Here is a 26,446-nt window from a genome sequence, read left to right on the forward strand (position 1 = left end):
CTTTTGGTAGAGTAGAACATGATGTGGTTAAAATATTAGGAATATATTTTTCATTGAACCCTGATGTTAAAGAAGCTATGAATTATAAGGAGATTTTGAGTAAGATAAAGAGATTATTATCATGGTGGAAACAGAGGGATTTAAGGCTGATGGGGAAAGTTCAATTAGTAAAAATTTTTGTTTTACCAAAGCTGATTTATATCTCTTCACTCATGGTAACACCCGATTGGGTATTCGCGGAGTTAGATAAGGTGGTGTTTGATTTTATTTAGAGGGGAAGAGATAAAATGAAAAGGAATATTTTGTATTTAGATTATGATAGGGGAGGATTAAAGTTCATTAAATTTCGGGTGTTTGTTAAAGCACAAAGAATTATGTGGATTAGGCGTTTGATTTTAGGGGATCATAGTATGAAGTGGACGTTATGTTTGAAGTTTTTCACTAAATCGGTGGGAGGTATATTTTTTTTTTTTTCATAGTAAGGCGATTTTAGGGTTGTTGAAGTTAACTTTACCAGAATTTTATAAGGATATGTTGCAGGTTTGGATGGGAAGTAGAAGTTTGATTTTGAAAGAGGAATAAAAAAGGAATGTGGTAATTTTTGAGAAATTTATTTTGATTGATGGATATACAATATTTGATAAAGAGGGGAAGGGTACATTAAAACGAGAAATTAATATGGAAGATACTCGATTGAAAATTGAATTTTATTTGCAGAATGAAATATATCATATACAGGATAAAACGTCAAAACTTATTTATAAAGCACTGATGAGGGATGGAATTGAAACATCTCAGCATATAATAATTTAGTTGGTTTATATAATTTCGAGGAAATAGATATTAGATTGATTTTTTTTAAGGCCTCGGAAGTCTACTCTTGATTGTAAGCTGCGTGAATTTCAATATAAATTGTTGTATGGTTTAATATCTACCAAAGCTAAGTTATTTTCTTTTGGTTTTGCAGGAGATAAGTAATGTTCATTTTGTTATTCTGAGGTTGAGACCTATGAACATTTGTTCTTTCATTGTAGGAAAGTTAATCAGATTTGGAAATTGTGTACTTTTATAGTCAAGTTTTTGTTTTACCCCAGATGCAAGAGTTAGATTGGCAATCTGTTCATGTAGGTATTAAAACATAGGATATTGGAAAAGGGCAACTCATAAACCATTTGATATCATTGATAAAATGGATGATATAAAGTATTTTCGAAGGAAAAGAACAGGCCCCCATTGATAAGAGAAATTACAGAAAGAATGTTAGAAAGTCGGGAAGAAGAAAGAAAATTAGCAACGAAACGAGATTATACGCTGACCTTGCGCAGCAGGAAATGGAATCAATTAATGACACGGTAATTCTTACTCCACATTTATTGTTATCTTTTTTTGTGCTTTTTTTTTTGATTGATTGTCTGGTGTACAGTTCTGTGTTTTGTGTGGGCGTGTGTGTGTGTGTGTGTGTGTGTGTGCTTAAATATGCGTTTTGCAGCTGTGCTGGAGTGAGGTAAACCGGAGTATGCGGGGGGGGGGGGGGGGGAGGGAGGTTGTTGATGAGGTGAATCGGGTGAGCGATGAAGGGGTAGCATAATGTTTATAGGTATGGATTATGTACAGACATTGATCATGTACACTTGTAAAGCTTTTGTATGTATGTGTGTACGTAGGTTTTTTGTTGACCCCTTAACAATAATTGATTTCATTATCTAATAATTACAGCTGTGACGAGTATACGGACGCAGTTAGTGGGTATTTGTATCGTGTGTTGTTCATACATATTGTTTTTGCCGACCCATTATCAAATATTGATCTTATAATTATTGTGGGGATGATTATATTTGTGAAGCAGTTACTGTGTATATACAGCTGTAGTAGAATAATCAGAAATTGACACAATGTCAGTCCTAAGAATTACTTTGTAATATTTTGCAATAATGTGATGTTTGAAATGTCACGCAGCTAGCAACAGCAACTAAATGTTGAATTCTAATCAAGGATGGATGATGGAATCGAAATAAAATATTGTTTGAAACAAAAAACGAGTGGTGGATGAGTCGAGACAATCAATCGCAGGTCAGCAAGCAAGCACGATTCCCGTGTTATGTTGTCCGTCTGGCCTGCCGGTAGTCTGGCTTCCAGACCCTCTACCCATACTATTTCGCTATCCATGATATTGACGCCCTCAACGTCGAAAACTAGTATAGTTTAAGTTAATTTTCTCGCCTTCGGCAAAGGCGGCGACTTCGTCGCCGCGGAGTCCAGTTGGCAAAGGGTCTGGAAACCAGACTAGCCTGCCGGTAGCTCTGCCGCCCTGCAAAAGCTGCGTGGACGTGTACATGTGCAGTGGAGGAGCGCCCAAATTAATTAAACACCGATAAGAATGGCGCAGGTTCAAGAACTAAAAACAGGTATGTAAGTGTGTTGTCATGGTTTTAATTTGCACAGATATTACTAGCACTTAATGTATTGCCTGTTGTTTGCACGGGTATTTGCTTGATTTGGCAGGGTAAGCGTCTCGTCGAGACTGTGTGTATTATGTACACATTGTAGTTTCACAGCACAGTTGCAGTTAGTGAGTTACTAGTACATTCTGCACAAATGGCATTTGAAATGCGTTTGTCACAATAGTATACTAATAGTCCCAGTACCCCACTTTCATGTTTGTTGTTTTTTGTTTTCTCATTTTAGTGGCTTACCAATTCAATTTAATTCTATTCAGTTTATTGAAATCAGACATAATCACAATAGTGAATGAACATTAAAGGAAACGTAAACCCAAAGAGCAATGTGGATTGAGTGGTAGCAGCAACATTAGTAGAACACATCAGTGAAAATTTGAGGAAAAGCGGACAATCGATGCAAAAGTTATGAATTTTTAAAGTTTTGGTGTAGGAACCGCTGGATGAGGAGACTACTAGAGGTTATGACGTATGAGTGGACAACAATTCAAAGAAAATATAGAGGAAATTCAACAAAATTTCACTTTTCTAGCATTATGAAAGAGCACTTGACTAACCGCTTTCAGAAAGCAGGGGGAATAATTGCTACCCTTAACATATGTCAGTATCAATTTGGTGGAATTTGTAATTTTCATGAAAAATGAATTTTTGCGAAATTTTCTTTATATTTTCTTTATATTGTTGTCCACTCATACGTCATAATCTTTGGTAGTCTCCTCATCCAGCGGTTCCAACAACAAAACTTTAAAAATTCATAACTTTTGCATCGATTGTCCAATTTTCCTCAAACTTTCACTGATGTGTTCTACAAATGTTGCTGCTTTCACTCAATCCACATTGTACTTTGGGTTTACGTTGCCTTTAAGCAAATGGATATGAGTTCCCCAAATCCAATTAGTGCTGTCGGAATCAAGAGGATGCATGCAATGGGCTAATGCATCTTGACTGTGTTTTAAATTTTAGTTTAAATTTTCATCACAGTAGGCCAACAGCCACAGCCCAGGGCTGGGTCATTTAATAATACTAGTAATATCAATTAGATTTCTAGGGCCTATCAGTAATTTATAGAATACATGTACCTAGTAGGGTAAAGCACTCAACGTTAGTTATACTGTATGTCACTATGACATTTCTGGGCTTTCCTGAATTTTAGGAGTTGTGAACTCACACTCGGGTTTTTCTAACTGCCATGTTGGCTTTGCAGTAAAAAAACAAAAAACAAAAACAAAAACAAATGTTGGTTTTATGAAATTGGTGTTTAAGATCTCCCTGCTCAAGAAAACTTGATGTGTAGGCCTATTGTCACTACGTGTATTCAATTTTGACTCTCAGTTGAATTAAATTTGCAATTCAAATAATTCTAGATAGTACTACAATGTACTTGTACTCAGACCCTGGTCTAGGACTAGTAGATTGTCTTCATTCAGAGCAACAGATCTATGAAAATGAGGAGCGTACAGAACCTATGTTTAACTAGGGCCTCGATCTAGTAGTACATGTCTCTAATAAGCTAGACAAGCATACATTATTTGTAGGATTCCTAGTTTTATTCTACAATTTTATAAACATTTTAAAGAATGGGGAGCTGAGGGATCGTGTATTAATATTACGGCACTTTATTATCTAGACTTCTACACTGGAGGACATCAGTAAGTTACTGTACATAGTCTAGGGCCTTGTGTACATATTTTACACTGATATTAACAATAAGTGTTAAAGGTTAATCAAGGTTGATGGAGGCAGACTTAAGCAGAATTTAGAAGAAGAAAAAGAAGAAGACGAAGAGGAAGAAGAAGATTAGAAGGTACACAATCTGTCACGAACATCAAATTCTTAAAATATTCTTGAATCAATGCATTATCCAGGAGAAATTGGAATTTAGTTTTACATTTTGATTTAATGGTAATGGTAATGGTAATGGTTTATTAAAAAAAAAAAAATTCATTTGCAACCATGAACATGGCTAAATTGCAGAATTTTGTACAGTGTAATATTTCATTTTATGGTAACATACATAATCATACAATCAGTCTACGATTAAAAGATAAAACTACACAATTATATACATACATATAGAAAGCCACCTGATAACCAAAATAGCAGAATTAATCAAATACACTTATACACACACATTGAGAAATCTGCTAGGAAAATTATACATAATCTTCCAGGCCTCGAATTTCGCCAGTTTTAAGGACAGGCAATTTTTGGTTTTAGGGGCACTCTCTCAAAATTTTTTCAGGGCAGCAAGGAAAAGTTGCAGTAAGCATGGTAATTTTGAGAGAGGCATTGCGGCAAGTAGATAGGGCATTGCGGCAAATTGCCTTTTGCCTCCCGGGTAATTTGAGGCCTGATCTTCATATCACCATCATATACATACACAAACGTATAGACTAAAATATATCAAAAATACACAAATCATTGCACTTCTCCGACAACTTTCAAATTTTGTTTACATCAAATACATGTGCTGAAAAAAAAAAATATTAGGCCGGCAGTGATAACATATAAGAGATGTCAAACACACGTGTATGGAAACGGAGAGAGATATACATGTATATATAAAAACACACAAATCATTATACTTCTGCAACAACTTTTATATTTTGTTTATACATGTGCTAAAAAATAATTTGAGGGGGCAGTGATAACAAGAGATATCAAACACTTGTGTATGGATGCGGAGAGAAACACAGAAGGGGTACTTTTAAAAAGGAGATAGCAAGAAAGATAGAAAGAGACAGAAGAGAATACTAGGGAAGAGATATGCAAAAAGATATGAAATATCAAATATATTTGTTTTCATCTTATATTTCTATCAAAATCATCATTTCAATCCATATAATCTCTTAACTTTGCTATCTTTTTAACAATACTGTACATCATTATTGATCAAAATTAGATAAAAACCAAAATATCTTATCCATATAAATCGTATAATAGATATAAAATATCAATCTTATGAATGCAGATGTGAAATACACACAAAATATATGGATCAGAAAAAAAAAAACATTCCAAAAACTCACAGAAAATATTACAATATCATAACATTCAGGAATAATTATTGCACAACAGAAATATTGTAAAAATGTGGCTTATTAAATTTCAATCACATGATTATCATTATGACCACTGATGGACGGGGAGGGCGCCCCATGAAACCGTATCAAGCGGACATTGTCATATTGCTTGGTATACTCTTTTGATGTAGAGGTATGAATATTGCAGAAAGATCTCTAAAGACAACCAATAAACTCTGTACTCCCTGAGAACCATTATTTAGATGGCAATTTTTAAAACGTTGCGCTATTTCGCATAAAAGTAATTTGAAGAGAGGGAGAGAGAGAGAGAGAGAGATAGGTATAAAAGCCCATTGCCATAATGCCTCATAGATAGTGCAACCGAACAATAAAATATAAATTATGTAACATACAAACAATCTGCAACTTAGTTTGTACAAAATACCATACAAATAATATATCATTACCAACCTGATTAAAAAGAATTCAACGAATCAATGGGATACGGTACTGATCTGTTGCGGAATCACTGGGTTTTGCATCTTTAGATACTTCACTGGCACAGTGGCAGCCTGAGTATAACTTGGATCACAAGAGTTCTGGCATCTTTTCCAGACACGAATAAGGACTTAAAAGGTATTGAGAGTGAAGTCTGATTTCCCAAATGGTTAATGAAATGCTGAGGGATTTCTCGTGGAATGATGGCAAATTTGATAAGAGTAGTTTTTGAATTCTCATGCCCACCTGCATCGTTTTTTGCAGCCGCATAAAAGATGTGTTTTTTTTTTTCTTTTTTTGCTGTAAAATTACAAAATTTTGCACGTAACAATCTGCATAATAAAATGATAGGATATTAGACTGCCCTAAAGCACTGTGCAGTGGATCGGCTGTTTTTAAATCCATGGCGTTTACTGTATCCTAGAAAAAGCAAAAAACAAAAACAAAAAACAAAACAAAAAAGAGGTGCCCACATAGTCCAGTCAAAATATGAAATGACCCACAACTAATTGCAACAGAAATGATTCCACTTGCATTTGACCCGGAAGAGCTATCAAAATAACATATTAAAAGTTCCCTAAAATTCGAGTGGTGGATCAGTGTCTAATTTGCATAAATTCAAAATGGCCACCATACAACCTATTTATGCCTATATCTGGGGATATATAACCACAGAAAGTAAATTCCGGTGTCTAATCCTATGTTTTTTAGGTCAAGGAATACAATTATGTTATGTATACAGCAACTTTCAAACATCCTTTTATGTAGTTTTTGCATATATTTGCATATAATTACATGCAAAATGGCCGCCATATTGCCTGCGCAAGCCCGTATCTTTGTATATCATTAATGTAGTACACTCAGGAATAAGTCGCTATATATCTGGACATAAAACCCGCAGAGAATAGATTGTGGTGTCTAAACCTATAGATGTTTTTTAGGTCAGGGAATACAATTATGATATAAGCAGTAACTTTCAAACTTCCCTTTATACAGTTTTTGCATATATTTGCATTCAATTAAATGCAAAATGACTGCCGTAGTGCCACTACAGGCTTATATTTCTATCTGTAAAAGGTACCTAGTGATGGTGTCTGTAGTCTTAATTTTACTGCTGAGAATCACTGATGTAGAATACGTTTCACTCAGGAATAGTTACCTATGTTTCACTAAAAATTTGCATATATTTGTACATAAATCTATTCAAATTACTACCGTGAATATGATTTCAGATATACGAATACAAGCTGCAGAACGTTAATTGTACTGTAATGTCTCATCCAAGATATCAAGGGAAAATTGTTATAATACCATTTAAAACCTTGATGATTATCCTATTCCTAGTGTGTATATTCTTGCATTTATCAAAAGTATTACATTACAAGTGTACATTTTACTCACATTTTCTTGAGATACAGCCTCAAAACAGAAAACAACTGTAAGTAGCATCGAATAGAACATACCTTTATTTAACTGTAAATTCAACTTATCTTCCAAAGTGTGCTCAATAGGTACACAAATATTAAAGTCTGAAATTATGTAGTAGGAATCGTTAAAATATTTAATGATTGCATGATATTTAATGTATTATGTTTTGTAATTTGCCCTCATGTTTACTGCTTATTTCTTGTGTCTGTGTTGCAATTCTTTATTTCTTGTCTCTTTTTTTTTTTGCCAAAGGGGGGGGGGGGGGCATATCATCAAGTTCATGATTGTCCATAAGCTACTCTACAAAAGTTTCATGAGTTTGGACATATCTCATATAGCTTTCAAAGTGTGCTTACGGTACACAAAAATTGGTCTTAAATCATTCAGCAGGGGTTTTTTTCAAACATCTTTTTTCTTACCTGCGATGATTTACATCCATGTTTAGTTGATACTTGTGTCCTTTGTTGCAAAACTTGGTAAAGGCATGTTTATCAATGAGCAACATATGACCGTGATAATTTGTAAGGAAGTGGATTTTGTCATATTTTTGCACGGTTTCACCCAGTGACTCACTGAAAATGTAAAACATTGTGATTTACAGCCAGATACAAAGAAAAAGAAAAAAAAAAAGGAAATGCCTTAAAGGAGACCTCCGGATGACTTACAGATTTTTACATTTGAACAACTATAAATTAGTTATACCAAGGAGGTACTAGGCAAGACTAGTACCTCCTTGGTTATACAGAGGACAGAGTTTCAGAATTTATGATTACTGGGTTGAAGAATAAGAATATTTCAAAATTTAGAACAAATTGAAATGAACAAGGATGATGACAAGGCAGAGTCACCATAAGAATGCTTTAATTGGGGCTCAAGGAAGCAGAACAAAAGAAGAAGGCATGCATAGATTATACACAGGTGAACTCGCAAGCAAGTGGTATTGTAATGGAATTGCAGTGCTACATTTCTGAAATATGTGAACCTCCAATGTCATCATCCTTGTTCAGTGTAATTTATTTAAGGTCTTTCAAAGTATTGTTTCTCTGATCAAGAACCACAATAAATTCCACAAATCTATACATGGAGTTGTCGATTTATGTACTACATGATGTGAAATTATGAAAATCGTCTGGAATGTCCCTTTAACATTTCTATTACTAGTACTCTGGATTCATCAGTCGATCAATACAAACAGCATCCTTCTCATTGGCTTCAAGCTCATACAACACATATAAATTCTTATAAGTCTTACTTTTACCATTTTTCGTGTTGTATCTGCAGCTTTATTAAAAGAAATGTTTCCTATTGCATTGAGGCTTCGCACTAATAGCATTTTCACCAACACACAGTTGTTGTTTTTTAGAAATGCGAGCAGCATGAAGGCTGAATTCAATTTTGCTGGCGAAAAAGCAGTCTTAAGTCAGATAAAAAAGAAAATACATAACATCATTTTCTGTTCCTAACCCTTCCAAAAGGTCCCTTCCCTCCACCTCGGTAGCAGCTTTTCTTCAAGTTAAACAGTGGAAGGGAAATGACATACAATCATTGGAATTGGGACGATTTGAGGAAGATGTTTAATCAAAAAATCAAATATGTTCTGATCACTACAGACAAAGCTGCAGCTATTAAGGAACTCCTGAAGAAAGTCTGATGCAACTGCAAGACAGGATGTTAGCAACTGGCAGTGTATAGTTGCAGGGCAAGCAGATTTGACTGCACACAACCCATACCAGTGTCAGATGCGGGCCATTATATATCAGACACTTGTAATGTATTTCTAAAATATGTGAGGAGTGAGATTATGCTGTTCTAATTGGTGACTAGGAATAAGAAGCATTCTCGAAAGACATCGACACAGTTTACAACAAACGTGAGACTTACTACGCTTCAGTATGAAATGGAGCCGAGATCCTGTTTGCTTTAAATTAATCAACTGCAATTTCACACCATCCTAGTCCAGAATTTGTGGTAAACACATAAAACACTGTGAGTGTAAGCTATAGTTTTGTATACTCGTTTTTCACTTTTATCATTGATCTCTATTATGAGAGATCACATTACATACCTTAGTATCTGTATTATCACAAGCTAGAAAATGAAAATAATGTACAGGAAACGAAAGAAAGTTTTCTTGAAATCAAGTGACTTTGATCCATTAGATTTCAAACTCATCTTAGCCAAAGGTTCAAGACAGCAAAAAAGGTTCAAGCTAATATTGCAAATAGCCATCATTTATATTCTACTGTCCGGTCGTCGGTCATGCATACATTTTCAAAAACCATTTCCAGGTTCTCCTTAAAAAACCCATGTAATGACAGATTTTCAACAAACTAGGCAAGTAGCATCCCAAGGATGATAGACTTTCAAGGTGTTCAAATAGACACCATGTCCAAAAGGTCCCAGAACCCCGAAATTAAGGAATCTATTATAAAAAAAAAACTCCCCTCACACACACACACCCTCACACACACACACGCACACACACACACACAAAAGTAGAACCAAGTGTAACAGAGCTAGGTACAACGGCGTAGCCAGGATTTCATCTTAGGGGGGGGGGGGGTGGTTAGTCTGCGAGGGAGCGAAGCGACCGAGCCCGAGCGAGCCTGAGCGAGCGAGGGGGGGAGGGTGTGGGAGGGGGGCGTCCCCCCTCCCACGGTAAGAACTTTTTGCATTTTGATGTTGTAAATGGTGCAATTTGATGCATGTTTTTGCGCGTTATATCGACGTGAAACAGTCCCATTTGTTAATAAGGTAGCAGTTTATTTTGATGTAGATTATTATTGAACAAGTTTCCTATAAAATACTATAAGTTAAATACACTTCTTGTATTAATTCTTTTCACTGAATATCATGAACGCAAGCGAGCGAGGGGAGCGAGTGAAGGGGGAGGGGAGGGTGTGGGAAGGGGGTGTCCCCCCCTCCCACGGTGAGAACTTTTTGCATTTTGATGTTGCAAATGGTGCAATTTGATGCATGTTTTTGCATGTTTTAACGAGTTGACACAGTCCCACTTCTTTAAGGTTGCAGTATATTTTGATGTAGATTATCATTGAATAATTTTGTCATAATATGGTATAATTTAAATACACTTCTTGTATTACTTCTTTTCACTGAATATCATGAACGCGACTGAACCCGAGCGAGCGGAGCGAGTGATGGGGGAGGGGAGGGTGTGGGAAGGGGGTGTCCCCCCTCCCACGGTGAGAACTTTTTGCATTTTGTTGTTGCAAATGGTGCAGTTTGATGCATGTTTTGCGCGTTTTATCGACGTGAAACAGTCCCACTTGTTTAAGGTAGCAGTATATTTTAGTGTAGATTATTATTGAACAATTTGCCTATAAAATGGTATACGTTAAATACACTTCTTGTATTAATTCTTTTCACTGAATATCATGAACGCGACTGAACCCGAGCGAGCGGAGCGAGTGATGGGGGAGGGGAGGGTGTGGGAAGGGGGTGTCCCCCCTCCCACGGTGAGAACTTTTTGCATTTTGATGTAGCAAATGGTGCAATTTGATGCATGTTTTGTGCGTTTTATCGACGTGAAACAGTCCCACTTGTTTAAGGTAGCAGTATATTTTAGTGTAGATTATTATTGAACAATTTGCCTATAAAATGGTATACGTTAAATACACTTCTTGTATTACATGTAATTATTTTCACTGAATATCATGAACGCGACTGAACCCGAGCGAGCGGAGCGAGTGATGGGGGAGGGGAGGGTGTGGGAGGGGGGTGTCCCCCCTCCCACGGTGAGAACTTTTTGCATTTTGATGTTGCAAGTGGTGCAATTTGATGCATGTTTTTGCGTGTTTTAACGAGATGAAACAGTCCCGCTTGTTTAAAGTTGCAGTATAATTTAGTGTAGATTATTATTGAACAATTTGCCTATATAATGGTATAATTTAAATACACTTCTTGTATTAATTCTATTCACTGAATAGCATGAACGCGACTGAACCCGAGCGAGCAGAGCGAGCGAGGGGGGAGGGGAGGGGGTGTCCCCCCTCCCACGGTGAGATCTTTTTGCATTTTGATGTTGCAAATGGTGCAATTTGATGCATGTTTTTGCGCATTTTATCGACGTGAAACAGTCCCACTTGTTTAGGGTTGCAGTATATTTTGATGTAGATTATCATTGAACAATTTGCCTATAAAATGCTATCATTTAAATACGCTTCTTGTATTACTTCTTTTCACTGAATATCATGAACGCGACTGAACCCGAGAGAGTGGAGAGAGCGAGGGGGAGGGGAGGGTGTTCACCCCCTCCTAATTCTTTTCACTGAATATCATGAACGCGAGCGAGCGAGGGGAGCGAGTGAAGGGGGAGGGGAGGGTGTGGGAGGGGGGTGTCCCCCTGCCACGGTGAGAACTTTTTGCATTGTGATGTTGCAAATGGTGCAATTTGATGCATTTTTTGCGTGTTTTAATGAGATGAAACAGTCCCGCTTGTTTAAAGTTGCAGTATAATTTAGTGTAGATTATTATTGAACGATTTGCCTATAAAATGGTATCATTTCTTCTTGTATTAATTCTTACACTGAATATCATGAACACTGTCTGTTCAGCAGTCAAACAGAAAAAGCATGCACACGAGGGTGTAGATAGGGGCATATCCCCTCCCACACGCAGGTGATTTTGCGTTTTCAGTCCTGAAATTCAGCGATCTGTTGCAAATTTTTGGTGCAATACTTTTTCATCGAAGTGATGAAATCACGGAATTTAGCTCTTATTCCGAATGTGCACCATCTGTGTGCATGTATAAAATCTAGTGAGGTATATAGAGGAAGGGGGATTCCTCCCGCTCGCGGAGCTTTTGGGTTTTTAGAATTGAAATAAAGCGATCTGGGTATAGCCACAGTCTATACTTCTATGCATGATGGAAGGGGGGGGGGGGAGGGGCGGGGGAGCAGGGAGAAGGCGTGGGCGAGTGTTATCCCCACCCTTCCCTTCCGATCAAGCTTTTGCCTTTTTAAGGTTGAAATTGAGATATCTCATCTACGCATTTTTGATGGAATCAACATTTGGGAAATCACACACACACACACACACAAAAAAACTGATTGGGGGGGGGGGGGCTGAGGGAGGAAAGGGTCGATTAAAAGGGGGAAATTCCCCTTATACATGAGGGAACCTTGAGTTTTTGGAGTATAAGTGATAAGTCTTGTGCACTCAGAATTATTCATAATTTTTTGTAAATCTAAAAAGTGTACTAAGCTAGGGAAAGAGGCACAGAGGGGGAGGGTTTGGGAGGGGGATCCCCCTCCCAAGCACGAGAGATTTTGCATATTTTGAATTGAAATTCAACGATCTGGTGCACACTTTGAGTGAAATATTCAAAAAATATCTTATTTAATGAAAGGTTGCAAAGGAGACCCGCTTCATGTGCATGCATATACAGTATACACACATTTTTTTTTCCGCCTCCCAAATCCCCGGTCCAAATCTTAGGGGGGGCGATCGCCCCCATCCCCCCCCCCCCCCCCCCCCCCCCCCGGCTACGCCAGTGGCTAGGTATAATGTACAAAGTTGAATATCTTGGAGATTGCATATAGATTTAAGTTTACTTTCGCAGTTTAACTTGTTTTCGAAATATTACACATTGTATATATATATATATATATATATATATATATATATATATGATACTTGTAATCCATGTGTTGGTACCAGTACAGAAAAGATGACGAATTAGGGTGGTAATGCATTTCAGTCCAACAGTGCTATTTAGTCAGACCAAATTTTCGACGAAAACATTCGTCTTTCTTCACAATTGTCATTGTCGATCCTGAGGAAGACGAATGTATCCGTCGAAAATTTGGTCGGAATAAATAGCACTGTTGAACTGAAATGCATTACCACCATACTTCATCATCTATTGTATATATATATATATATACCCCAACCCCCCCCCCCCTCCACCCCAGGCCACAGGATGCCCAAAGGCACCTTAAATATTACCTATAGGTGCGGACGCCTTGGGGCTGGGACCAAATTATTGGGGGCCACTTTTGATTTTTGATCCTCTTTTTGAAAACATATGGTCAAATTTTCAACAAACTTAGTACTGTAGGTGCATTTATTGCTAGTGTCATGAATATATGAACATCATGCCTCCCTGGACCATGGAGGTCCCTATTATAAAGGCTTGTAGATATGGCCCTAGAGGTTCCCAAAGTCTTCCAATTTCCTCTCTCCCAAGTAATAGTCTGTAAGAATGGATGGAAGGTGAACTTGAGATACTCAGTGAGGGCTGGACCCCTGGGTCTTTTATTCAGAAAGTGAGTGAGTGACATGGTACCCTGATATGACAAGAACATTCTCTAAACAAATGTCCAAACTCATGAAACTTTTGTAGAGTAGCTTATGGATATAAGCTACTCTTAATTTGAATAGATAGATATGCAAATTTTCAGTGAAATATAGGTAATTATTCCTGATTGGAACGTTTTCTACAACAGTGACTTTCAGCAGTAAAATTAAGACCATAGACACCACCACTGGGTACCTTTTACAGATAGAGATATAAGCCTGTAGAGGAATTATGACGGCAATTTTGCATTTATTAAATGCAAATATATGCAAAAAATGTATAAAGGGAAGCTTGAAAGTTACTGCTAATATCATAATTGTATTCCTTGACCTAAAAAAACATAGGTTTAGACACCAGAATATATTTTTTTGTGGGTTTTATGTCCAGATATATAGCGACTTATTCCTGAGTGTACTTCATTAATGGTATATGAAAATACGGGCTTGCACAGGCAATATGGTGGCCATTTTGCATATGATTATATGCAAATATATGCAAAAACTATATAAAGGGATGCTTGAAAGTTGCTACAGATAACATAATTGTATTCCTTGACCTAAAAAACATAGGTTTTGAAACCGGAATTTACTTTCTATTGGTTACGTATCCCGAGATATAGGCATACATGTAAACAGGTTGTATGGCAGCCATTTTGAATTTATGCAAATTAGACACTGATCCACCACTCGAATTTTAGGGAACTTTTAATATGTTATTTTAAAAGCTCTTCCGGGTCAAATGCAAGTGGAATCGTTTCTGTTGCAATTAGTTGTGGGTTAACCCACTTTTTGTCGTATTTTGACTGGACTAACATCCCCCTTTTTATTGAAAAGTTAGGACGAGAAACTAATGATCTTTTTTACTTGGCCTGACTGTTAGTTTGTTTGTTTGTTTGTTTGCTCTTGTAGTTGTGAAGGAAACACTGGAGAACCGAGGGGTCCTTGGAGAGGTCAAGGCACGGGTGAGGGCAGAAGTCTTCCACGCCCTCAATGACCCCCTACAGAAGAGGCCCCAGCTGAGCAATGAAAACCTCCTCCTCAATGAACTTATCCGGGAATACTTGGAGTTCAACCAGTACAAATACACATCATCTGTCCTTCTGACAGGTTTGCTGAAATCTTTGTTTGGAAAAGCATAATGAGAGTGAGGTCCTTTTGGAAATATAAATGACATTTGTCAATTTTGCCTACTGTAGAAGCCAGCCATATCTATAACTTCTCATTTGATTTCTCTCCCAGCTTTCTGATTCAGCATTCCTGGTCATAAAGTGGGTATCATTTTGTCTATGGACCTCACACCCTATTAAACTTGGCATGCATACATTAATTTTACTCTGATAAAAATGAGTTTTAGCCCCTCCTAGCAAGGGACATTCTGTAGCATCCCACTTTGTTGCCAATATGATGAAGCGGCATCACACTCAAAGTTTTTGGGGTTGAAGGGACCACTTACATTGTATTGTACAGGGGACAGGTCTGTAATCATGTCTTTATCAATTGGTGCATATTGGGTGTAGTAAGGGTGTGTAAATGGACAGTCTCAGACTTATATTTTAGCATCCGTCCGATGGGCATGGCCTAATGCTACATTTAAAAAGAGAAAGAAACAAAGATTAGAAAAAAGTGAAAAAAAAAAAGTACCATGAACATGAAGCAAGATGGTTTCAACAACAGGTATAGTGAGCCTGGTTTTGAAGACAAACCTTGAGATTAAACCCTGATGGGAGCTGCCAGGAAAACACTCCCTACCAACTACAATGTAGCTGTCATCATTACCCATCGTGCGCTGTGCTCCATTACAAGTACAGTATCATTTATTCCTATTAAATTGTAAAGAGTCTGGACAGCCAACAACTCCACTGGATCGTCAGTTTTTGGCAGAGGAGCTCAACATCGCAGAGGACCGACACAGTGCTAGCATGTAAGTCAAGTGTTGACACTCATTTAGAAATGTATGACCAAACTTCTTCCCATCACATGCCACCACATGACACCACATGCCACCACATGGTTTTTCCACCTTTGCCAGAGTGTCATGTTATGATCTTGCAGATGGCTTACAGTCATTGCATCTATTTTGTCAGTCTTGGCAGGTTCTCGACTTATTTCATAATTTAAAGTAATTTTCCAAGACTTCTAATTTAACTTCTTTGCCTACTTTGTTTGTTTGTTTTGGTTGATTTTTTTTCTTGGTGAGTCTTTATAATATGTCAGTTGAGGTTTCACACACTTGGCGCTGGCTGAAAAACTTTGTTGGCACAGTACAGGTTGAACCTAATATAGAAGTTTTACTTACTGTATATTGTTGGTGTTTTCCACTTGCAAAGGTTGTATCCTTCCTTGAAAGATTGAGGATGTTGTATTCTAAATTCTAAAAACACAGTAAAGCCCAACGTTTATTCCTATGTAGGCCAGAGATTACTCTCAAAGTTGTAATTTTATTATTATTTTAAATCTACTTGGCACCTTTGGGGAAATGTTAGGAAAAAAAAGAGTGCCCATATTTGATATAATCCATTCAAAGATGGTTTAAGTATAATCAATTTTGCAAGTGTTGATAAGCTTCTAATTACTTTGCAAGTAAATTGAGAGTTGGTTCATGGTCCCAGTCAGTTCTGAAGAGATAGTACACTGTTAGGTTACAGAAACAGTCTTCAAAATTAATATTGGCTTAACTTTATAAGGTAAATAATATAAAATCAGGTATATTTGTTTACCTCCGATTGGATTTGAAAAGCACTGTTCCAAAGTTGAAGCGTGCAAAGACTTGCGCTTTTATATGATTTACAGCCATAAACTCTTTGGAGAAAAGCATGCACCATTACATGAACATTAGTACAATGACTGCATATAGATAGACAAGTCAGAACAAGTTGATATCAAGATAATGAGGAACAAACAGGTTTTCTCCAGGAGAGTCATGCCGTTTAATGTTCAACTTATGCAGGGCATTTAAAGTTAGTGTCTTTAGGGATTAACATGATAGTGAAAAAAATGTTTTTTCTTTTGTTGTTGTTGTTAATCAAGCAGTAGTCTCATGCCTGCCTTCTCTTCATACACAGGTTTCAAGGCAAGAATGTTCCTTTAAATGTTCTTGATTATCACTGGTTGCGCACTTTATTGTTTCTCAATTATATAAATTCCGCTTTTTAACGAAGTAAAAATTCGGGCCATAGTGTTATTCACTTTATGTATTTTTATTGCTTATTTGTTCGGTTATAACAAAATTTCGATATAATGAAAGAAAACTGCCGGTCCCGAGGACTTCGTTATGACGAGAGTCCACTGTATTCTGTTTTCTAAAAAATGAACACACACACACAGACACACATGCACATAAGCATTTAGTCAAACTAAACAAGCAAAACATCCTCCCCCCCCCCCTCAAAAAAGAAATAAAGTTTTCATGTGACACAACCCCCCCCCCCCCCCCACAAAAAAAAAAAAAATACTTTGAAGATGTGAATTTTCACTGAAACCTTGAAGTGTTGCTTTCTCCCCGCAGACCTCTGCTGTATGGAATACTTGCCCACTTTCTCCAGGGCAAAGGAAAGGGAATGTCCATTCAGGCGGGGCAGCATCCACCCATCCCAAACCTTTTCAAGTCTCTCCCTGTCCGGACTAACAGCCGTCCTACATCAAAACAAGGTAAGGATGCCACGTTCATACAAACCGTGGATTTGCACATCTTCTAGCTGTACTTCTACAGAAGGCTATAGGTTCAATCCTCGCCTGATGCATTCAACTGGTGCACTTTCTTGAGCACATAGATAAATGGACAAAGTAAAGTATGGCTTGAATGTTTTCATGAATAAACCCTTTGCCTCTGAAATACTGCAATTTACCTTCTAGGATTAATACATGGTGCTCCCAGTGCCCAGTGATGATAGTTTAAAGGGATCGTACAGTTTTGGTTGAGACCTAATTTCAGGTTTCTAACATTTTTTGGTGAGATAATGAGGAACCTTTTATGAACTATGAAAGAGCATGTAATTCTGTGAGGAATTCAACTTTTATATGATGAAAATTGGTTTTGTAATGGCTGAGATATCCAAAAAAGAATGATTCTAATAAAGTGTTGGACCCACACTTTATTACAATCGCTTTGTTTTACTTTGTTTCGGGATGTTTCAGTCATTCCAAACCCGATTTTCATCAAATAAACTTTGAATTCCTCTTAAAATGGTATGCTCTGTACTATATCTAAGTATTTTCTTGGTATCATGCAAAAAGTTAAAAGCCCAATTCTCATCTTCACCAATACTGTACCCTCCCTTTTAATTCTATGTAATGTTATACATACATTCCTTATATAAATCTTGGTATCATCAGAACACCTCTTCAAGGTAAGCTTAGGACTGTTTTGAGTACCACTATTTATGTCATGTTTGTAAAAAACTATTAAAAGTAATCAACAGACTGTAGTGAAGAGATCCCTGCATAATATTGATGGGGGATTTCATTTACAGCTGTAGTTGTCCACAGCTGTAGGTTGCTTAGGTCTAACCTTTTAAAAGATCATGTTATTTTCTTTAATTAGAATTTCTCTTCACAGACCACAGTTACTCTTACAGTTCTATATACCTTTCAAAGTGATTGAGATCATGGGCGGTCATAAACCTTTCCCAACCCATCAATAAGCTGGATGTGTTGCTCGATGACATGGCATTTGCTCCTAGGACAATTGCTCTGGTCTTATTTTCCCCAAGGACTTAAGGTTACGATTGGAGTTTTAATAGGATTTCAGGTTTAGTTTGATGTGAGGATCAGGATTAGGGTTAAGGATTATGTTATGTTTGCGAGTAGAAACCATGTTTGGAAGCAATTATTGCAGGAGCAAATGGCATGGAATCGTATTGCTCATCCAACTGTTAGTAGGTGGTCATTAAGTTCTGAGCGGAGATTAATGACTTGACTGTATTTGTGTTAGCATTTAAGTTGCTGAGACCTTGCTGTAGCCTCCTGCACAGCAGCCGGAAATCAAAGGACTTCCGCTGGTTTAGGAGGCAAGGATGACCCCATACATATGGTGCTAGTATTTCACAACTGCGTACTGGTATTCTCTTCTCTCTGTCACAGATCTGCCATCACACTCTGATGTGCGCGTAGGGGAGCCCTTCACCATTCACAGCACGGGGAGATGACAGTCTCCCAGGGTTACCGTGTGTGATGTTTAAAGGACAAAATCCGCTTGAACCCGGAATCAAGGATGCCCCAGGTCAACTGGTCTTTCAGACACCGCAGTGCCCAAGTCCCCACGACTGTCCCTGGGGGAAGGGATGGGGTCAGTTTTGCTGAGGCCTGACTGCTAGCATGCCCAGAGTTTGTGAAAATAAAAACATTGCATGCTGTACCACATTCAATTTATCCTTTCACAACTTGCAGGAATATGTGGTGCTGGATGCATGATAGTTCTTCCCCCCAAGCAACCAAAATATACTAGCAAAATCTACAAGAAAACTAGGAAATTTATCTTATGACCTGCATTTGGCTACTTCTTTCAACAACAAAAAAGAAAGAAAAAAGGATTTCATTGTGTTTCTTTCAAACAGCATCTCATGCTCTGTCCGTGACAAAAGGAAAAAAAAAAGATAGAAAGAAATATCTGTGAAGTCTAAGAAGACATGGGCCTATAAAGCTTGTGCAGTTTAACACAAGAAATAAAACAAAGCCCCAAGAATGTATCGCGGAAAATCCACCCAGCTTGTATGGATGAACCCATATGTTCTAATACTTTTGATGATATAAAAAATAATCCAGCAGGCTTTTCAGAATGTGTTGCTGAGTATTTAGAGGGGTTGGAGTAGTAAGATGCTTTAATGTAGAGAGGGAATGGCTTCGACTCTCATGCCAGTAGTACAGCCTCAGTAGTTTACAGGTGATCACTTTGCGAGTGATTTCTTCTTAACTTGTTTTCATGACACTGAAATGTGTTATGTTGAATTAAGAATGTTTGTATATGAGTATAGAGAGTGTTGTGTGATAAATTAGATATCGAATTGAAGTGCAGACTTCAGAGTATTTAGCTGGGTATCACATAAGATCTGACGTGTACCTTTGTTGAATCGACAAGGCATATCTTACATTAATGAACAAAATGTGGCCACAAGTTGGCAATGAGAAATCAAAATAGAAGAAAGTACAGTATCATATCATTTTCGTATTTTCAGTTTTCTTTCCTGAATGCATGAAGCTGTCAGCATTTTCCAGTCTCCCAAAATGGCACATTATCAGTGTTAAGAGTGTTCATGGCAACACAGAAAAAAAACATACTGGTAAAATATTTCTCAAATAGTTATGAAGGGCAGATATGGTGTCTTTTTTTTTTCTCTCTCTCTCTCTCTCTCAAACAAATTCAGATTTGTCCCATCGTAAATGTATATTCGCACAATAATGGTTAAACGTGTGTTTGTTGTGAGTGAGATTTGGCACTGAAAATACATGAAAAAGTATTTAAAAAAATAACAGCTAGTCGACGTTCAGTTAACAGAGAATCCTCACCTGTTAATCAATGGCGGGATAATCTAGGTCCTACTGCCTACTGTACGAGCTGAAATTTTTGTGTACAGATATTTTCGCGAATTGCTACTTGGAGGACATTTTTGCGTGTTGTTAATTTTGCGGTTGCGAGGGTGTAACTGAACTTGGTTATTTGCGCGTTGTTATTTTCGCTTGTTGTTATTTTGGTGGTTCAAAGGCGATTCGCGACAAAGGCGATTCGCAAAATTCACGAAAATAAAACCACCGCGAAAATTTCAGTTCGTACAGTTTTATGTATAATGCTAACTTCATTTGTATCAATACACTTGTAATTTCACTCACTGTGACTGAACCAGATGCTTTCTAGTCAAAATGATGCCCTTTTGTTCCAAGTTTAAATGATAACATAGTCACGGAGTCAGCAATTATTATGAACTCAATTTTCGTCACATCAGTAGCCACAGCAAAAAAAAGAAAAAAAAAAAAAAAAAACCAAATCGATAATGTCACAATCTTTGGATTTAGCTCAGTGCTGGTTAAACACAAAATACTTTTGTTCAAGTCTTTGGTCAGTGGATTAGAACCAGGTAGGCCCTACCAGCATAGAATAACCCTTGTGTTCACAGATACCTGTACTCAGGTTTCCTGGCAACAAATGACTATGATTTCATGCTTTGTTACTCTCTATTGTTACAAAAAACTACTCTAAGGGGGTCTTGCTATTCGAAAGAAAAGAAATAAACTGGATGGAGAGTTCTCTACTGTAAAGTTTTATGACCCACAGTGGGAATGGGGTGACTTTCTCATGAAGATTTAGTACGTGACTGGACTCTCCACGCAATTATCTCATAGCATTCTCTCATTGCTGCATAATACATGTACATTGTATGTCTTAAGAACACATTGTTGTAACTTTATATTACATTGTATGCTTGATCGATTCTCTGTGTACAGTGTCATCAATCACATTCCCGAGACGTAGTCCTCCTGAGTTTTGTCACACGCTTGTATTTTACAAAATGAGAGCAAGAAAGACAGTGGCACACACACACAAATATCCTTTTGACATGAAGACCCTTTTGGTTTTCAAACTGTGAACTGCAAAACACAGTACACATGGGAATCCCAGCCCGGTATCATTACAAATGTACACTTATTTAGTTCTTTGCTTCAGACAAGGAATCACTTCAAATAAATAGAGGATTGATGTGGACTATTAAAAGAGCAATATACATATTCAAACCAAAAAGTATGAGCAAATCTTACACACAAACCTAGATGTAAACTGCACATTGACAAAGAATGGAACCTGCCAAACAACTCGGCAGAATTATGTCGAGAAAAAGCAAGTAGTTACAGTGCACAAGATGGCCCTGTGGCTTCGGGTCTTTAAGCAAAAAGCCACTGGTTCCAATGCTATGCAACACTTACTTGCCCGACACATTGCCATGGGACACTACTTCATGCCTGGACAGTCCAGACCCAGATATAGCCACTGGACCTAATCAAATTTGCATTAGGGTTGTGAGTCGGACAGCTGAATGATGACACAGCTGCCTCATGTTGGTCTTAGTCCAGCATGTTTGAATCTTGGTCCAATGTCAACATGTTGCCATTTCATCTGCCACTACATTTTCCTGACCAATGTATTCAGCACTACTCTTGTTCTGTTCTGTTGTTCTTGTTGTTGTTTTCAATCTTTATTTCTAAATTTCTTTTATTCTCATTGCAATAAAATTGTTGATACATCGTATTTTCAAAGTTTTTGCTGTGTTTGTCACTTGTCGTACAACAATTTTGTTTCCTTTTTGCTGTGTCTGACACAGCAAAAAACAAAACAAAAAAATGAAATTGAACCATACATAAACATGTACCATGACTATGGTACAATATCTCAATGCATTTGATCACTCCTCCTTTCCCTCTGTTTGCCCGTCTCTCTGTCTCTCTGTCTCTCTCTCTGTTTCTCTCTCTGATTTCTTGTCTCACCATAGGATGGGAGGCACAAACTGTCACATGACAAGAAATTCTTTACTGCTCACCCAGTATATTTGTGTAAAATGGCCATAAAAAAGTTTATTCTAATATTATTTCCCAAACTTTGAAAGCTCCAAATTACAAACATAATGTCATCACATAATGAATTTATATGAAATAGAGTGTATAAGTGATAAAGTTTCATACTTAGGAACATACAAACACACAAGGAATTTGTGACAAGTGCTAGACATCTTTCATATCAACTGAAGTAATTTCCTTTGTTTCAGGCATGGATTAAAGTTTGACGCACATTTCAGCTGGTGACAACTTACTAAAAATAAATACATGTACACTGTGGATGAATGCATTATTAAAACACAGCAAGGATTTCCTACCCCATGGTCTGCAATTTAGGACTACAATGTAATTCCAAATGCAGTTTAATGTAACACTTTCCCAGTCTTGTTCATATCAACTTTGGTAACCAAATATTTGCTATTTGTTGTCCTGTAACCAAACATTTGTTCAGCTGTTACCTGCTGCCAAGATTTAATTATGAAAAATCAGTCATTCAAAAAACTGATATAACAAGGAGCAGTCAGTGAGCAGCCATGTATAGTTTTCAAGCTCTGTGGTTGACACTCCTGGTTTTGATGACAAAGGATACACACAAATGATATTTACGAGAACCTAGTTTAGGTACATGGTTTAAACACTGGATTTCATATCTTGGAGTACTTTATTATCTATTTATGTTTGTTGGCTTTCTTTTTTTTAGGTTAACGATGGAGATTTATTGGTTCTCAGTGCAGTTGACACAGTATGATTTATCAGGCTGGAGATGACAATACCATACAATGTACACATGTAAAAGATTTATTGTGCTGGAAAAACAATCATGTTTACTTATCAGCAAGTGTGAGTCCATGCAGATACAGTTTCACCTCAAAACACATTCTGCATGAACCTGCTTCAGAGGCAACGAATGAAATAAATATTGCTGTATGTTCAAAGTGCAGACTACACACAAACTAGACATAATGAAAAAAGTATGTCATTACACAGAGAAGATGGGGTCAGCAGAATATCATATGCCAACATTCAGCACTACACAGAATCCATTATATCTCATTGGTACACTATGACTGCATACATGTACCTTTAGCATTTCATGTCCTCGTTGGCAAGTTTCTGTCAAGATAAATACATTTTAATTTCAAAGTCACTTGAAAAGCACTCAGAGAGCGCAGACCTCTGCCAAGCAGCTCACTTCTACCCATACATGCATGCTGAAAATCACCGTTTTCCCAATCGAAGCCCTTCTGTTGTGTCTAAGAGTGCAGAGGCTACCTCATCAGCACAGCAGCATACTGAACGTAGCACCTTGAGCATGCACTCGGTGCAGTTAATATGCACACCTCAAATATGCGAAGATTGACCTCCCTCATTTGTTGGTCCTACATTTGCCTATGATAATCCTTCAAAAAAGTAGGAAAAAGTATCTTGTATGCCTATAATGATGATGATGATGATGATACTACTGTACAGTACTACTACTACTACATGTACTACTACCTAGTGAGACTCTCATTAAGTGCTCACTCTACCTAAAAAGATACTGGTACTTGTAGAGCTGTAGAAACAGATTACACTACAACTGAGTATGTATTATAGAAGATATAAGGACACTTTAATATCTGGATCACTCCTAACATTTAATTACATGTATGTGTTCCTTGTGTCATCATCAACTTTTTTCTGTGAGTTTCATTCAAAACCATACACGACTTTTTGAGTTATTTTGCAAGCAGATGAACAGACAAACTAACATTGACAAAAAACATAACCTTGGCAGAGGTAAAAGTACAAACATTATGGGAAGTTATGTGCACAAATATTGCGCACATCATAAAAGTACTGTTACTTCTAACAATGTATGTTTAAAACAGGCTTCAGTGATGTTTTGTTGAATGCATGATACAAGTAGACAATCTGAGGAATCAGTACACCTGTTCTGTTTTTTCAACAATTACATGTAGTGAACCATCATTACATGCAACATAACTGGCATGCAGTGTATACAAACTTGAAATATAAATGGTTGTATTGAACATGCTGGTCTATCATACAACTTCAGGTGTAGGCTGATTTACATTGTAATACATATTAAACAAAATTACAATACATGCTTCAGATGTCTTGTTAATTCAATGTTAGGCACATCTTGACTGAATAATATACACGTACTTGCATACAATCAATACGCCTATTTCAGTTCAATGCAGCTCATGTAATGTTAAATTACACTTTGTTTCAAATATAAAGTGATGATCCCAAAAGGCACTATCAAATATAGTACTCCGTATAATCTACGCAACTTAGCTGAAACACAACCTCGGTAATCATAATTGATTAGTCATTAGGATTTAAACCTCCTACATGTACATGTACCGGTATTGCTGTGTTCCCCTTAGTTTCAATACTTTGATGCTGCAACCAGTAGTACATTGTACATGTACCTCATAAAGCATTATGGTTTTATACTGCAAGCATTGTGTGCAACATAAAACCTGAGGGTTTGTTATGGAGAATACCGTATCTTTGCACCACATCAAGATATCTTTTTAGATCACAGCTTCACACTCGCCCTAGTTTTACAGGGAGTTCAAACACTCACATTTGGATACAGCTTTGCCCATTCTTCGTCTTACATTATACAATTTGTAATTGCAGACCTAATCATTGATGGTCATTCCTGGTTTCCTTCTGCTCCAACTTCCTCCACGTCTTACAGATGTAACCCAGCATCACAAAACCTACAAAACATTGCACAGGTTCATAATCCATTATTCATGCCTAAAAATATGCAATATTGGTACTGTAATAACTTAGCTGGTCTTGGGTTGTTTGTATGTGTTTTCTGACAGAGTTTACCTCTTTCAATTGAATTCTATTTAAGTTTGGAAGCATGTAATATAAATTAAGAGACCAGGTAGTGTGCGGAATCTGAGTGCGAAGGCTGGCCTATTTCAGATATATTTGAGAATCCCACAACAAAGCGTTGACAGCTTTATCACAGACACAGAACCAGAGAACTTGACTGGAGTTGACTATATTACCGATGAGTGTACACTTCAATGCCAATGTACCCAGGTGGGCAGGGAATGAAGATCTTTGAACAATTAAATTGGTGGTTAACCCGTATTTCCCCACGCTACTGTTTCTAAGTACAGTATTTCTTTTACATGTACTTTTAACAATTTGTGTGCTGTAAGTATTGAGTGCCGCAAAAAATCTCATGGCATTGTACACATTGGTGTCAAACACGTCTGGCATGGAAAGCATTTGTGGTTTCATCGATCTTTTTTTTGGTCTCAAGTTCGTCTTCTCCATTCTCAAACCATAGGGTGTGGGATGTTATTGATGTACGCATGAAAACCATACGGGGTCGAGCTGTGCATAACAGTTTGCAGTAGCTTCAACAGTTCAACTATATTACCAAAGATTCTACACTCCATACAATGATCAACTCTCCTGATATTACAAGGCTGCTGGTGAAATGAGTGGCTGCCAACCGCTAGCGTTGAGTGGGTATAGATCAAACAAGCATTCGTCTTTTGCAAAGGCAGCTCGCAATAAGTTGTGAAAGTGCACAGTCACAGCGAGTGCGATGACCTGCAAGTGGATCTAGCTGAGCGAGCTGTGTGCAAGTCTACCACTGGCTGTGACCAGGGATGTGACACGAAAACTTGCTGTGCACAGTCTTTTGGAAATCGAAATAATGATTAACCTGCCGATGGTTTGGTGTAGCTATTGATGCAGTTTTAATAATGCACAGCACCAATTGTTAGGTTTACTCACATTTCATTACAGAAATTCCTTCTTTCTTGTTTGGGCCTGTCTTGGTCCTACACAAACATATTGGGAAAGTACATCTCTCCTTGAAACTTTCCCCGCTCAATGCTAGTTGGAGCACTCCATAAAAATCCCACAATACCAAGCAGCAGTGTTTCACTTTTTGACTGAGAGTTGACCATTTTATGTAGTGTGTAGGATCTTAAATATTACCAATGAGCGTACAAAGTCCTATGGGTAAATTCAATGACCCTTTATACTGATTGTTGTGGAGTTCCAAATGACTTCATCGTTCAACATATTAATGAAGGGTGACTTGCACTTAAATAGATTCATAACTTCAAAGCCCCTTCAATGAAAAATCTACATGCAGCTTTCCTACTGTGTATTGAACACTTGTACTTTTAA

At 37.4% G+C, this 26,446-nt stretch overlaps 1 protein-coding gene across 1 annotated transcript; it reads left to right on the plus strand.

The window, feature by feature from the left end:
* The first annotated feature begins 2,377 nt into the window (after positions 1–2,377).
* Positions 2,378–19,161, plus strand: LOC139742003 (centrosomal protein 20-like). The gene is made up of 5 exons (XM_071652567.1): positions 2,378–2,405; positions 14,633–14,830; positions 15,560–15,644; positions 17,229–17,371; positions 18,803–19,161. Exons 1-5 carry the CDS (start codon positions 2,378–2,380, stop codon positions 18,865–18,867), a joined length of 519 nt encoding a protein of 172 aa, XP_071508668.1. The 3' UTR covers positions 18,868–19,161.
* Positions 19,162–26,446: the final 7,285 nt, after the last annotated feature.

Source organism: Diadema antillarum, unplaced genomic scaffold (assembly GCF_040938485.1).
Source record: "Diadema antillarum isolate AM-2024a unplaced genomic scaffold, OU_Dant_1.0 seq00000973_RagTag, whole genome shotgun sequence".
Lineage (NCBI taxonomy): Eukaryota > Metazoa > Echinodermata > Echinoidea > Diadematoida > Diadematidae > Diadema > Diadema antillarum.

What these genes read in the sequence shown, in the direction of transcription:
- LOC139742003 (XM_071652567.1), top strand. Translation starts at nt 2,378, where the DNA reads ATGGCGCAGGTTCAAGAACTAAAAACAG. An exon ending in GGTTCAAGAACTAAAAACAG is followed by an intron (nt 2,406 to 14,632) that starts GTATGTAAGTGT and finishes TTGCTCTTGTAG; the next exon opens with TTGTGAAGGAAACACTGGAG. An exon ending in CCGTCCTACATCAAAACAAG is followed by an intron (nt 17,372 to 18,802) that starts GTAAGGATGCCA and finishes TCTCTGTCACAG; the next exon opens with ATCTGCCATCACACTCTGAT.